Source organism: Ischnura elegans, chromosome 10 (assembly GCF_921293095.1).
Source record: "Ischnura elegans chromosome 10, ioIscEleg1.1, whole genome shotgun sequence".
NCBI lineage: Eukaryota > Metazoa > Arthropoda > Insecta > Odonata > Coenagrionidae > Ischnura > Ischnura elegans.
Window position 1 is genome coordinate 60,200,780 of NC_060255.1, and position 12,688 is coordinate 60,213,467.

Below are 12,688 nucleotides of genomic sequence, written 5' to 3' on the forward strand. Positions count from 1 at the left end.
GCAAAATCGTGAAATAGGCAGACTGTTACGACAGATGAGTGGCATATTAATATAGAGTAAGTATATACTTACTCTATGATATTAGTATCTAATATTTCATAGACTCCGGAATATTTTTCGTAATTAACGATTAACGTGAATTCATCGCCTCGTGAATGATTCGATTAAGAGTCTTGTCTCTAATTGGGGCCCATGGAAATACTGTGTGCACTCAGTTGTGAACCGATTTCGGAAGGGAAGACCCGATTATCAAAAAACCTTCCAATGGAAAATTCTATCTTTAAATCGTTTCTCTTTCCAACGTTCAGGCGTTGGTATTCAAACGTGATTAGCCAATTGATTGGCAATAAACCCATTAATGAATGTATTTTTCCTTTTTTTGATTAATGTTGTTTTATTTCCCCCTACGATCACGTAAAAAGTAAATGGTATAACCAGAGCAGAAATATTTAACCCGTTAACTGACGGAAATACTAAGGAAAACTGCGTGATTCGTCAAAAACTGCTACGGGCGAAAGGAGAACGTCAAAGAGCTTTTACTCGAATTAGGGTGGGGAGAGCTTGAGGATCAGAGGCTATGGACTAGGCTTACATAGCTATAATAATCAGAAATTGACATCTTTCGGGGTAATACAAAGAATACCATCTCAGAACCTTTCTATAATCTAGGTCGGACAAAAAACGAAGACATGAGAGAGAAATTTTTCCGAACGGATTGGAATAGGAATTCGTTTTTCCCCGAACAGTAAAGAACTTAAATGACTATTATCTGGAACTCTGTAATTAAATATCATCAACGCCAGCGTTCTTTCTAGTAAACGCCTGCTATCTCGATACCCCCTGTCACAGGCAAATAGAGGCGGCTTGCTTAGTATTATGTAGATGTACGTGTTTATGAGAATGTTCGATTTTCCCCCCGAGCAATAAAGGACTACATCTCCGACAAATAATTTCTTTTCATTTCTTTTTTATCCCTGCCTGTGTCCTTAAACCCCTACCCACACGTTTATTAAGGCGAGTTGCTGGGTATTATGTAAAAATAGCGCTAAACATTGGTCTCAGTTTATAATAAATCCGACGATTCTGTCCCAGGCTCGTTTTTCCCTTGGAAGCCTTGAAGCCGTAGCTTACATATGCTGCGCGGTGAACCACCTATTCAAGATGGAATGGAATCCGCGACAACAGGATTTAAGAGGCGAGAACTTTACCCCAAACTACCAAACATTTCATGAATGATTAAAAGCTTGTCCATCATCATGACCATAAGGCAGATGCTTGATAAGTTGGTTATGTATACGCCATCAAGAATAAATCTCAAAATCATGGCTTTAATGGGCTCCTCAGGTGAAAATATGAAATTTGACGACAGAACTCCGAGTTGATGCTCGGACCAGTTGGCTCCATAAGGGACAAAAGGAACGAGATGTCACCTTCATGAACGTAGATTTCACTCCCTGTGATTAGTAATGATCAAGTTTTGAAATATTTCAATAGATAAATGTATGAATGTGATGCCTTTATGACATTACGGCCATTCAAGATGGTATTATTAGTAAATGTTGTATGTACTTTCTACTCAATATTATATACACCGCGATCGATTTTCACGAATAACTCTTCCTCTCTCTATCGGCTTGGACATTTCCCTCACTCATCATGAAAAGACGCATGAGCCTTGTGCGAAATATTTTTTCATCTAGCTCATCCTAGTAAACTGTGCTTAGCAATTTAAATCGATAGGGGTATACCTATATAAAGCTGTGTGCAAAATACAAAAATTATTTCAATTACCATTTCATTTTAACAGGTTTACATTATGGAAAAATTCATAATGGTTGCTGAAGACCACACTGCTTACAGGCATTTGGATACCAAAGTATTCCAACAGCAATTGAATCAAAAAAATTCACTCTTCTATGAGTCTTTCGTGTGTCTAAACTTCATTCTAATCATCGGTTGTCAGTCAGTAATTTCAATTTGTCAATTTGTAATAAAAAAGATAGGAAAAATACAAAAAATTATAAATCTTTTAAAATTCGCAGCAGCTTATTTATATAAATAAAGTAGAAAAATAAAAAGAAAATATCATTTCGTGCAAAAAAATATTTTTCATCCAAATTAATTTTTAAAAAGCATTCCATCAAAATGCCATCTTTAATTTATTTTGTAGTCTCATATTTATGCCAAATTTTTAGCTTTAAGTTTCCTATTTACACAAACAACACTTTACTACGAAAGCGCTAACGCATGCGCCATATTTCAATGTTTATTGAAAACTGCCTTCGGTGCGGTAATTGAATCGTGGTTGAAGTTATGGATTTTTATTCATCATTCACTGCCCTATTTTATTCTTTACCATTACTTTCAATGGTCCCCTAGGGTCTCTGTTATCGTCTACCCTTGTTATTGCACCATTCTGCTCACTATCCGTCGTCTTATCACTGTTCCCGTCTATTTCTCACTGTTCTCCTCTGTTCCCGACAGGCGTTCCGGGCACCGAACTCTCTCCAGACGGCTGTTCCGCCGGGCAGGAGTCTGTCTTTGGCTGTGACATCGTGGGTCGCGTGTGTCGCTGCTCTCACCTGCCCCCGTGCGGCCCGCCGGCGGCGTCAGCGGACTGGCCCGAGGGGCGGCGTCGGAGGCGGCGATGGGCCACGATGGGAGGCTGGAGGAAGCGCGCCCGGGGGCAGCGAGGGGGCGGCAGCGGTCGGGGGCAGCAGCAGCAGCGAACGAAAGAACAGCATCCGGAGAGCGGCTCTCCGCTGTTCACGTTCGCTTCCCTCGACGAGTGCGAGATGAACCTGGCGGAGGTGCTGCGACAGGAGGAGGCGGCGGCCACTGGCGGAACTAGAGGTGAGTCGAGTATTACCTCGCGTTAACTCTATCGGCTCAGGCTCAACTTTGTGGAAGTCTATTTTAACGTCAATTCAATGAAAAACTCTGCTGTATTCCACCGATTTGTTTTAACATACGACTAATTTCGACGCAGAGGCGTCATTGTCGGGTACCAACAGTTGAATCAAAGGCATGGTTCCTTGCCAGTTTGTTTTGAAGGGTTATTGATGACTATGGTAGCGGTGTCCCTCCACTATAATTTGGATTGAATGTAAGAACCATACCTTTTATTCAACTCTTTGTACCAGACGATGACGCCGGTGCGTCAAAACTATTTGTACCTTAAAAAAAATGGTGGAGCACAACAAAGCTTTTAATTTCATAAGCAATTATTCGTTGGTGTCTTCAGGGCGCGGAGTAGAATATAATTTGTTTTACATTTGTAATTGCAAACTACGTTTCCGGTGAAACTAACGGTGTAACATTTCGGTGAACTATTCGACGAAACGATATTCGTGTAGTAAAACATTCTGTGGAAGTTTTCAAAGTTTTCTTCTTGTAGGCTTGAAACGACTTTTCAATGATTTTTTTACATTGACTGAAGAACATTGCGGGAACTGACTTGGTAAAAAAATGCATGTACGTTGAAAAATCAAGTACTTATGATCAATTAAAATATCGATGGGTGGGGGACACGGTCAGCGCCGATTCCTGACAAGTGTTGTCATTTTACTTCTTAATTCATGTAAATACTACGAGTGAAAGAGACGTTTTATCTCAAAATCCTACCTCCATTACACATAACCAATTTATTGAGGGATGTCAGCATCTTCAAACTGCAAAAAAAATTAAAAAAACGAGAGGAAATCAATTTCTCCCATTTCATATTTCTCGATGTGTAACTCTTTGAAAATAGCTCCTAATTGTTTCCACCCTGATAAAAAGGACGACTCCTTACTAGTCGTGATAATGTTTAAATTGGGTCACATCAATTTTTTGACCTCCTCCTAAGACAGTGAGGAAATTGACACGGAAACAGAGTGAAAATTTGGCGGGGAAAATGGCACGAGCAGAATCATTGCTAAAAATGGCTTCGATGCCCTTAGTGGAAAAAATCTAATTGATTTTATACATTTTTTTATTTCCAACTTCCCTTCATCATCATCATTACTAATCAAAAATGTTAAGATTGGTTTGACGCAGCTCTCCACTCTATTATCCAATTAGCCTATCTTTTCACACCCACGTATTCCTTCTCTTTTGCATCCATCTTTACCTGTTCCAATATCTTTTTCGAGGTCTTTTTTCCGTCCTTGCCAACTACTCTTCCCTCGACGATTGTCTTTATCAGGTCATTATGTCTCAAAATATGGCGTATAAGGCTATTTCATGCTCTTATTAAGCTTTCCATGAGGCTTCTCTGCTATACTACCAACTGTCTATTGTCGTACTTCAACTTCCCCGATGAAGCACATAATGGATTTTACAACGATGGTTCCAGCATGTTATGTGGTGAGTAATGCACAGCAAAAATATTCGTGCCCTGGGTAGGGACCTGTACACTGGCGCTCACATCCACGACCCTCTATTTGTTAGGCGAGGACTTTACCCCACCGCCAGCGAGGTTAGCAAATTTGGACTCACAACATCAATATGCAATCAATTTTTAAAAAGTTCGCCCATAGTTCCAAAATCAACCATTTGTCTAGCACCATTCCACCACTGGGCAGTTCTTCCCGATGTAAATTCGAAGCTTGATTTTGCATCCTTTACGAATTCGAAAACATCTTCATTTCGCAATAAATGTTAATGCGTTCTCGTGAAGTGAATGGCGAAAATTAAACGAATTTGAATTTGGGTTTATCTTGGAAAAGGAGGGATGTCGTTCGTGGAAACAGCTCCCTCTACGAGGAAGTCGAGAGACCTCAACGCATTTGATAACATGCAAATGATTAATGCCAGAGAAGTTTGACCCCGGGAGAACTTTTCCGCTTGCGCTTGGCTCATTAGAAGTTGTTGCTGAGGGAGTGGGCTCCCCGTCGTCTTCATCTCAAGGGCATAAAACTCAGGGGGGGGGGGGATCTGACCCTCATACCCCGTGGTTTAATCTCTGGAAAAATTGAAAAGACGATAACTTAAGAGATGGCTCTCCAATAAGAGTTTTGTTTCGCCAGCTTAACAAGCAATGTTAACAAATTATTGATGAATACGTAGAAGCTATTTGTGTGCGTGTTTAACCCTACAGACACATTATCTTTGCGAGCTACTGCAAACCACCGAGGCAAAAGTCAAAGTCCATTGTTTCAGGCTTAACTTTGCGAAAATCCGTTGTAAACAATAAAAATGTATGGTACTTTTTCACAGAATTTATTTAAATAACGATTTCTGTACCTGAAGGTGTCGCCTCTGCAACGAAACCGGTCGTCTTTAATAAATTTTGTGAAAAAGTACCATAACTTTTTATTGTTTAAAAGTCAAAGTAATGATCCTCAAAAAAAAAACGTCCTCTACCCGCCCTTTGTTTATATAATAAGTCCTCGAAATATGAACAAGATGCGTTCCGATTCCTTGTTCGCATGTTGACTTTGTTTGTAAGTTGAAAAACCTTAGCAAGGCAACGAAAAGAGTAGTTATGCTACAGGAAGCAACACTGGATTGCAATTTTGCGTCAACTCACTATGGTAGGGAACTGATCTTGCTGCGCGTGCAAGACGGCTGGAACCGAATACATTTCGCTGTCCGCAAGAAGGAAAAACGCGTTAAACGTGAATAAATTCACAGTAGTAGTTTATTTGATAGGTACTCCGTTTACACTCAGTTCGAAAAGCAAGCTCCTCAACGCCACTTCCCGTTACGTCAGCCAACCTCAAAGACGCCGAATTTTAAATTTCGGACACCTTCATTTTTCTTATATGCGTATGTCAGAAAGTTCGTGAATTGAATGCTCGTAATTTGATGACTTCTGTATATATTAATCCGCAACCCGTCTTATTAGGAGTGTGGCAGGGGATGTTAGAACAAGCCGTAAACAAAAAAGAAAATAAGTTGCGTGTCGGAGATACTTGACTTCAGACTCAAACCTATCATTAATCTAGGTCGTTCATTGCTTGGAGGGAAGCGAATTCCTACGCCTATATATATTGAAACTACCTCTCTTATCACATCGTTTCTGTAGGGTCTAGAAAAGTACTGAGGCTTTAATATGATATCCGCGACGTTTTGAAAGACGTCTGTTCTCAATGTTTCGGGCTGTCTAAGCCTAGCACACAGCCTCCAGGTCTCTTGCGCCTCCAATCCTAATTCATGTAAAGCTGTGTAACAGCCTGCACATTTGTTGCAGTGGGTCACAATAAAGTAAGTTCTGAGACAGAAAGTGACTCGGCCAAAGCCAAGTGAAAGGAATTTACATGCCGAAATTACTGGGCGGGTTGAGATCCCAGTTAAATACCGCTGGCCCCATATTCACCGGCAGACGTGACTGAATTGTCAAGTATGCTTGCCCTAGAATGCTTGCGCATGATGCAGACTGAAAATTTTTCAGCCTTGACGTGGAGGAAATACGAAACATCCATGATAAATATTAAACACCAATATTAATTTCCACACCTTAATGCACAACTTCACAGCCGACCTCGGTATCGACACTCTAATTTCATTCTCAAGGTGAGTAAACAGACGCTCTCATATGTTGAATAACAAAACCAAGGTAGGAAGAGGGGGTATGTACATCTACATAATACCCCGTAAGCCGCCTAAAAGGAGTGTGGCAGGGACTGTTGGCTCACCAGCCGTTTACACATAAAAATGAAGTACTCTAACGTAGTTAGGACTAGCATTTATTAAAGTCCTATCTGGCTCGGGGGAAAAACGAATTCTTATATCTATCCGTTCGGCTAAAAATCTCTCTTAATTTATCGCTTCTGTCGGACCTGGAAATATAGTGTGGCTCTAAGATTATGTTCTCTGTGTCGCTCTTAAATATATCCATTCTTAATTGTTCAAGCAATCTAAGCCTAGCGCGCAGCCTCCGAGTCTCCAACGGCTCCCAGCCTAATTCGCTTAACATCTGGGTAACACTGTCTGTACGCCCGTAGCGGTTTTTGACGAAACGCGCAGCCTTCCTTTGTATCTTATTCAGCTCGCGGATTAAGTCTTTCTGCACTGGATCCCATACACTCGCTGCATATTCAAGGTGCGGTCGGACGAGTGCGAAATAGCACCTTTCTTTTACTTTCACTTCCGAAAATCTTCCCACAATACGCTTGACGAATCCTAATTTCTTCAGGGCTATGCCGCAAATATTCCTTATAGGTGTTCCCCAAGAGAGGTTCAAGGTTATCTTTACTGCCAGGTACTTCACTTCACCTGCTGCCTTGATGTAAATACCATCCACAGCATAAACATTGTTATGGTTGGACGAACTACGCAAGAAATGTACCGAAATGCATTTGCTCGGATTACATTTGAGTCCCCACTCTTGGCTCAACAAATGAACGTTGTTTAAATCCGATCATCATCAAATCCGATAGTCAGAGTGATCACTAATTTCGCGATAACAACGTTGTCATCAAATAAAAGTATTTTACTGCTAATTCGGGAGCATAGGTCATTAATGTATACAATGAACAAAAGGGGGCCGATTACGCTTCCTTGTGGAACACATGATGTCACTTTAACTACATCAGAGCTAATTCCGTCAGGAACTACATTTTGTTTTATGATCACTCAGAAAGTCGCGTAATCAGTAACACCTTTTCGTTTAATCCGTATGACTGTAATTTGTATAAAACTTTGTTGTGAGGAACCGTGTCAAAAGCTTTCTTAAAATGTAGAAATAATGCGTCAACATGTCTTTGAAGTAGCGTGAGGAACATATGGAAGTCATAACATATGAGAAACATTTGGATACATGGAAGTGGCGTGAGGAGGGGAACATGTAGGGTGTAAATATGAGGGCTGATGACGTATAATGGCCAAAAAAGTGGGGTGTGGGTGAAGGTCAACGTTTCTTCGACGTAGAGGCACTTAATTTTAATAAAGGTGAATCAGGACATAAAAAAACATCGTTACAAAGTCCATTTGGGCCATTTCCAGCGTCAATTTTTTAAATAAAATCTAATTTAAGTCCTTTGTCATTGCAATGTAAAATATTTTTGTCAAAGTTTATAAAATGATGACTCAGGCATAAATGATTTGCGATACAAGTTTTCCGTCTTTAAATATAAAAATTTTTCGCTCTTTGTTTAAAACTTCTATCAGTATGGCCAGTATAACAATTACTATAGCCCTCACGCTTTAATTTAAGCACCCCAATTTTGTTCATACGATAACATTTTGGTTTGCCTCCATATTTTTTTACATTTTATCGTGGCGTGGTCATTACGCAGTTGTGATAGTTCTTGAATTCTAAGGCTACTTGAACATTCGGGAGTCTTTGCTTCAGTTGCTACACATTTATAGTGAAGTTGGTTATCATCACCAGTAAAAGATTTGAATATATTCCTAATTGACAACCGCTTGATATGGCGTTCTCGGCTATAAAAAGTTTGAATGTGGTTGCAATGTCTTGTGTATCTACTCGTTTTCTGAGTAAATATCAATGCCATTACCCTTAAAATATTTCTTTTTAAGGTCAGTTCCATATGATACAATTTCAACGATTCTTAAACCTCATAACTATTTACTTAACTTTTACTAGCTCCAAGAAAGCCCTAAAAACCGATGCGCTAGGAGTTTGGCGTTAGTAGGGCGGAAATATGTCAGCCATTTGGAGTTTTTTTTTCGGAGAATGACTTGAATTTTCATACTTGTATGTAACATGAACTGGATATTTTCAATCGATTCAATGCATTTTTAGCAATTCTCGGATCAAATTAAGGCGCAACTTTATTTTACCCCTACTTCTATACTTTTGGTTGGTCAGATTTCGCGATGTCTTCTATGCTTTTCCTGATTTTTTTAAAATTTCAGTTATCGTAAAATTATTTCAATGTCATAGTACATCTGTCAGTAAAATTAGGGAGAGTGGTAGCCTAGTGGGTAGAGATCTTATCTGCTGACTGAAAGGTCCAGGGTTCAAGTCTTGGGTGAAACCGTTTGACATTCCCAAAACAAATACTCGAAGTGCGAGGTTACCCAGGGGAAGAAACTAGCTCCCCTACCCTGAATATGTGGCATGCGCACGCCTGATGCTTAGTCCATGGTGAGTTCTACCCTCGCCTCTCCACACCAAGAGTTGAGTTGAACCACTGAGTGAGCATGTGGACTATATATGTGTCTTTTTCCAGGAAATAACCTCTTACTAGCCAGCGGCGTACCTCCAACGTGTGTAGGATTAACAGGTCTAATGCTTAGTCAATGGTGAGTTCTACCCTCACCTATCCACACCAACCGCCGCGTTCAACTACTAAGTGAGCATGGGATCTATGTTTACCTAATTCCAAGAGATAACCGTTGATAAGCCTGCAGTATACCTCCGCTGAGTCACCTGCAAGTCAAAGTATTTTGTGAAAATTCCTTTTCATCTACAGGTTGAAAATTTCATCCTTATGGGTCAAAGCGCAGCTCGGCCGTTACCAGGTGGAAGGCTTTCACAATGGGGCGGGGGAAGATTTTGATACCCTCCACTCCCTCTGCAGACGTGTCCCAATTTTCAAGTCTGGTTGCGCGCAACATAGCAGCGATAATTTTGGAAGAATCCGAGGATGACTAGAATGCTTGAATCACGAATATTCATGAAAAAGCTTTTCCAGTCGGCGCATTGCATTTTCTGTCGTTAAGCACGCGTTTAGGAATAGGTTAATCTAAATAAAAATAAATGTTTTGAAGATGCTCTTGGCCAGAGGTTCCCAGCCTTTTTTTCCTCCCGTACCCTTTTATATGTATATAAATAGTATTGCACCCCCAAAAATGTTACTCGCACATTTCATTGCTTAATTTCACTACATGTAGGTGAAATTTAAGTCATAAATAATTGTATACATAAAAGGAACGTAGCTTCAGCCATTAACGATTATTTTCGGCGTCCCCCTGGCTGGTTTATCACCAAGGGGAACACGTAAAACCAGTTTGGAACCACTGCTATAAGCTACCAAATTTATTATTTTCATCGCCATTTTTATTGATTAAAAAACAATTATCTATAGTCTCCTCTCTTCCCCTATTCTTCTGTATGCCTCCTCATTTCTCACCCTCTATGATTTCTTCAGCATCCTCCTTCAGCATCTGGTCACGAATGCCTCCATTCTTCTCTGATTACTTTTTTCCATAGCCCAATCTTCTAAACTTTTGTGAGCTACTACCCATACCAAATGTTTGCACGCATTTAAAAATAGATTTACAAAAGTTGCCACTCGTTTTGCTGACTATAGAGCAATCTGAATTAGACGAGGATGAAAATTAAAGTCTGATATTTAAACTAACATAATGTCATAGATGTATGAGCAATCAAATTCATTGTGTTCAGTGGTTTTCCTCGTGATTAATAATATACGGATTGCTCTGTAAATACCACCGCGCTAAAGATAATTTTGGACCTAGGATTCGAGAAATTATTACTTTTATGGAGGACTTTACATCATGTGATCGAATTTAAACGGTTATGGAGTCGGATTCTATTCATCCTCCACCACCTCAAATATTAAATATAATTCTTGCACCATGTGTTTTTTTACTGTGAAAAATGACAAAATTTGCCGAAAACTAGGTTGGTTAGTAATACAAATTAAAATACATTCAATTCTAACATTTTTACTATAATTGGAACAGCACATCTATTTTTATTAAGAAATTTAATGGAAATACGAGTGGGGACCCAAAATAACCGGACGGAAATCTCTGCGGACATAACTCGTATATTTTGGGGTCCCAGCACTAGATGGGTGTTATTTCATCATTTCTGAGTCAGAATGAGGAAAACCGTGGCTTTAGGCGGTTGTAGCCAGCCACTATGACACTTTACAGAGGTTTTTGATCTCTTCGATTTCGAAAATGGCTGGTATTCGAGAACAGCGTGCAGCGTTGAAATTTTGTTCTCTGCTAGGTAAATTCATTCTGACACGGTTAATCTTTTCCCTGCAGCTTATAAAGAAACGCCTTCAAAAGAACTGAAGTGCACGAGTGGTATTCGGAGTTGAAACGCGGCAACATGTTGATCGAAGACATTCAACGTCCGGGCCGACCTACCATGTCCAGAACTGAAGAAATGTGGAAAAAATCATGCCCTTGGGCACGAGGATAAGGGGCGTACTATTTACGAACTCGCTGAGCAATCTGGTCTTTCTTTGAGTTAATTGCAGTGACTTTAAGCTGAAGATTAGCAAATGAGGTGAATCACGGCGAAATTCATCCTCCGTTTGCTGACTCTTGATCCAAATTCGGCACGTGTTGCTGCTTGTCGCGACTTGAGTTTCTTGTAAAAAATTAAATGACACTGCTTTCCCACCCACCCTACTCAAGAGATCTCGCACCTTGTAGGTTGCTGACGATTGATGTTGCAAAAACAATATACTGCTCAAGTGTACGATTTTTATTTAACAAAATCGAGTTACACTGAGGTGGGCGCAGTGTTCTGCTGGCAACTCTATTATAGTTTAAGCCGCCGGGTTTATATACACTGGAACTTCTGACTTTGGTTCGATGCGGCAGCCTCACCGCGTTGACTAGCCTCGCCTCATTGACCGCGTACTTGCTGTTTGACTCGCCACAACCTTATGATATCCTTTCGTTCCCCATGCTGAAAATGGTGATGAAAGGGAAATATTTTCATCATATTACGGAGGTGAAAATGGAATCGAAGGCGGTCCTGCAAGGCATCGTAAACGAGTATCAAATGTATTTTGCGCTGTGTAAAAAATGTTTTAACCAATGTATCAGTTTAAATGGAGAGCAATTCGAAGGTGACTAACGTTTGTAACACAAAAAATTATTTTTTTTATATTGTGCCCGGTTATTTTTGGATCTCCTCTCGTATGGAGGTTAGTTCTAAAAATGGCCACCAAAATTCGAGAGCGGCGCTGCGATCACTAAACGGAAGGAGAATGAGAGTATCTTATCAACAAATTCGCCTGTATCTAATTTTCTTGAAATATTGCCGCGAGAAAAATGTTTTTTTATAAAAGTATGTTTTTATACATTAACGCTATATATCGTCATAGTACCCCGCAAGCTGCCTCAGTGCAGTAGGCATGTAGCGGGGGTGTTAGGGCCTCAGCCGTTATACATAGAATAAACGCTGAAATGCTTTCTATAATGTTTCCTTCTTGCTCCACATAACGTCACTCTGTCTATTATGCGTCTTAAAAGTGAAATGACCGGTAAATATTTGGGATTTTGCCAGTGACGGTCGTCCCATGTTCGTGGTTGGAGGCCCGCGATTGGCTGAGTGCCTGGGTTCCCTCTGCCCATCGGGGGTGCGTTTCCGGCGCTCCCTTCCTTACAGTGGCGACGGAAGTGGGGAGTGGCCCTTCTGCGAAACTTTCTCCTTTCCGCTCTTTCGAATGCCCTCTCACGCTCTTCCCCATTCTCAAAGGACGTCCTTCTTCGACCCGACCATCCTCTCACATAGACTTACTAAAGACCCGCTAAAAAAATTTACTTAAACATTCTGTGCTCCTACCCGGATTGCTAACATTCTTGAGCACTCCACGATTCCAATAATCTTTCATAATGGAGCCGTCGGTTTAGACGTTACCATTATTCACAAATATCTTTTGATTGATTTAAAATCTCACGTGTCCTCCACCTGGTAAGTTGATCCATCACTGCTGACGTTTCGACAAGTGACTAGTTGATCGTCATTAGAAAATATTGCATAGTAGTTTTTCCAAGCTTCGACAGTAATCGAGATACTCGC

General features: G+C 40.4%; 1 protein-coding gene across 1 annotated transcript in view; it reads left to right on the plus strand.

Annotated features, from left to right (window-relative positions):
• Positions 1-12,688, plus strand: part of LOC124166621 (cysteine-rich motor neuron 1 protein-like) — a 471,628-nt gene that overhangs the window by 199,194 nt on the left and 259,746 nt on the right. The window contains exon 2 of the mRNA XM_046544229.1: positions 2,485-2,853. Coding sequence (XP_046400185.1) covers positions 2,485-2,853 — 369 coding nt within the window. The remainder of the gene's footprint in view (positions 1-2,484; positions 2,854-12,688) is intronic.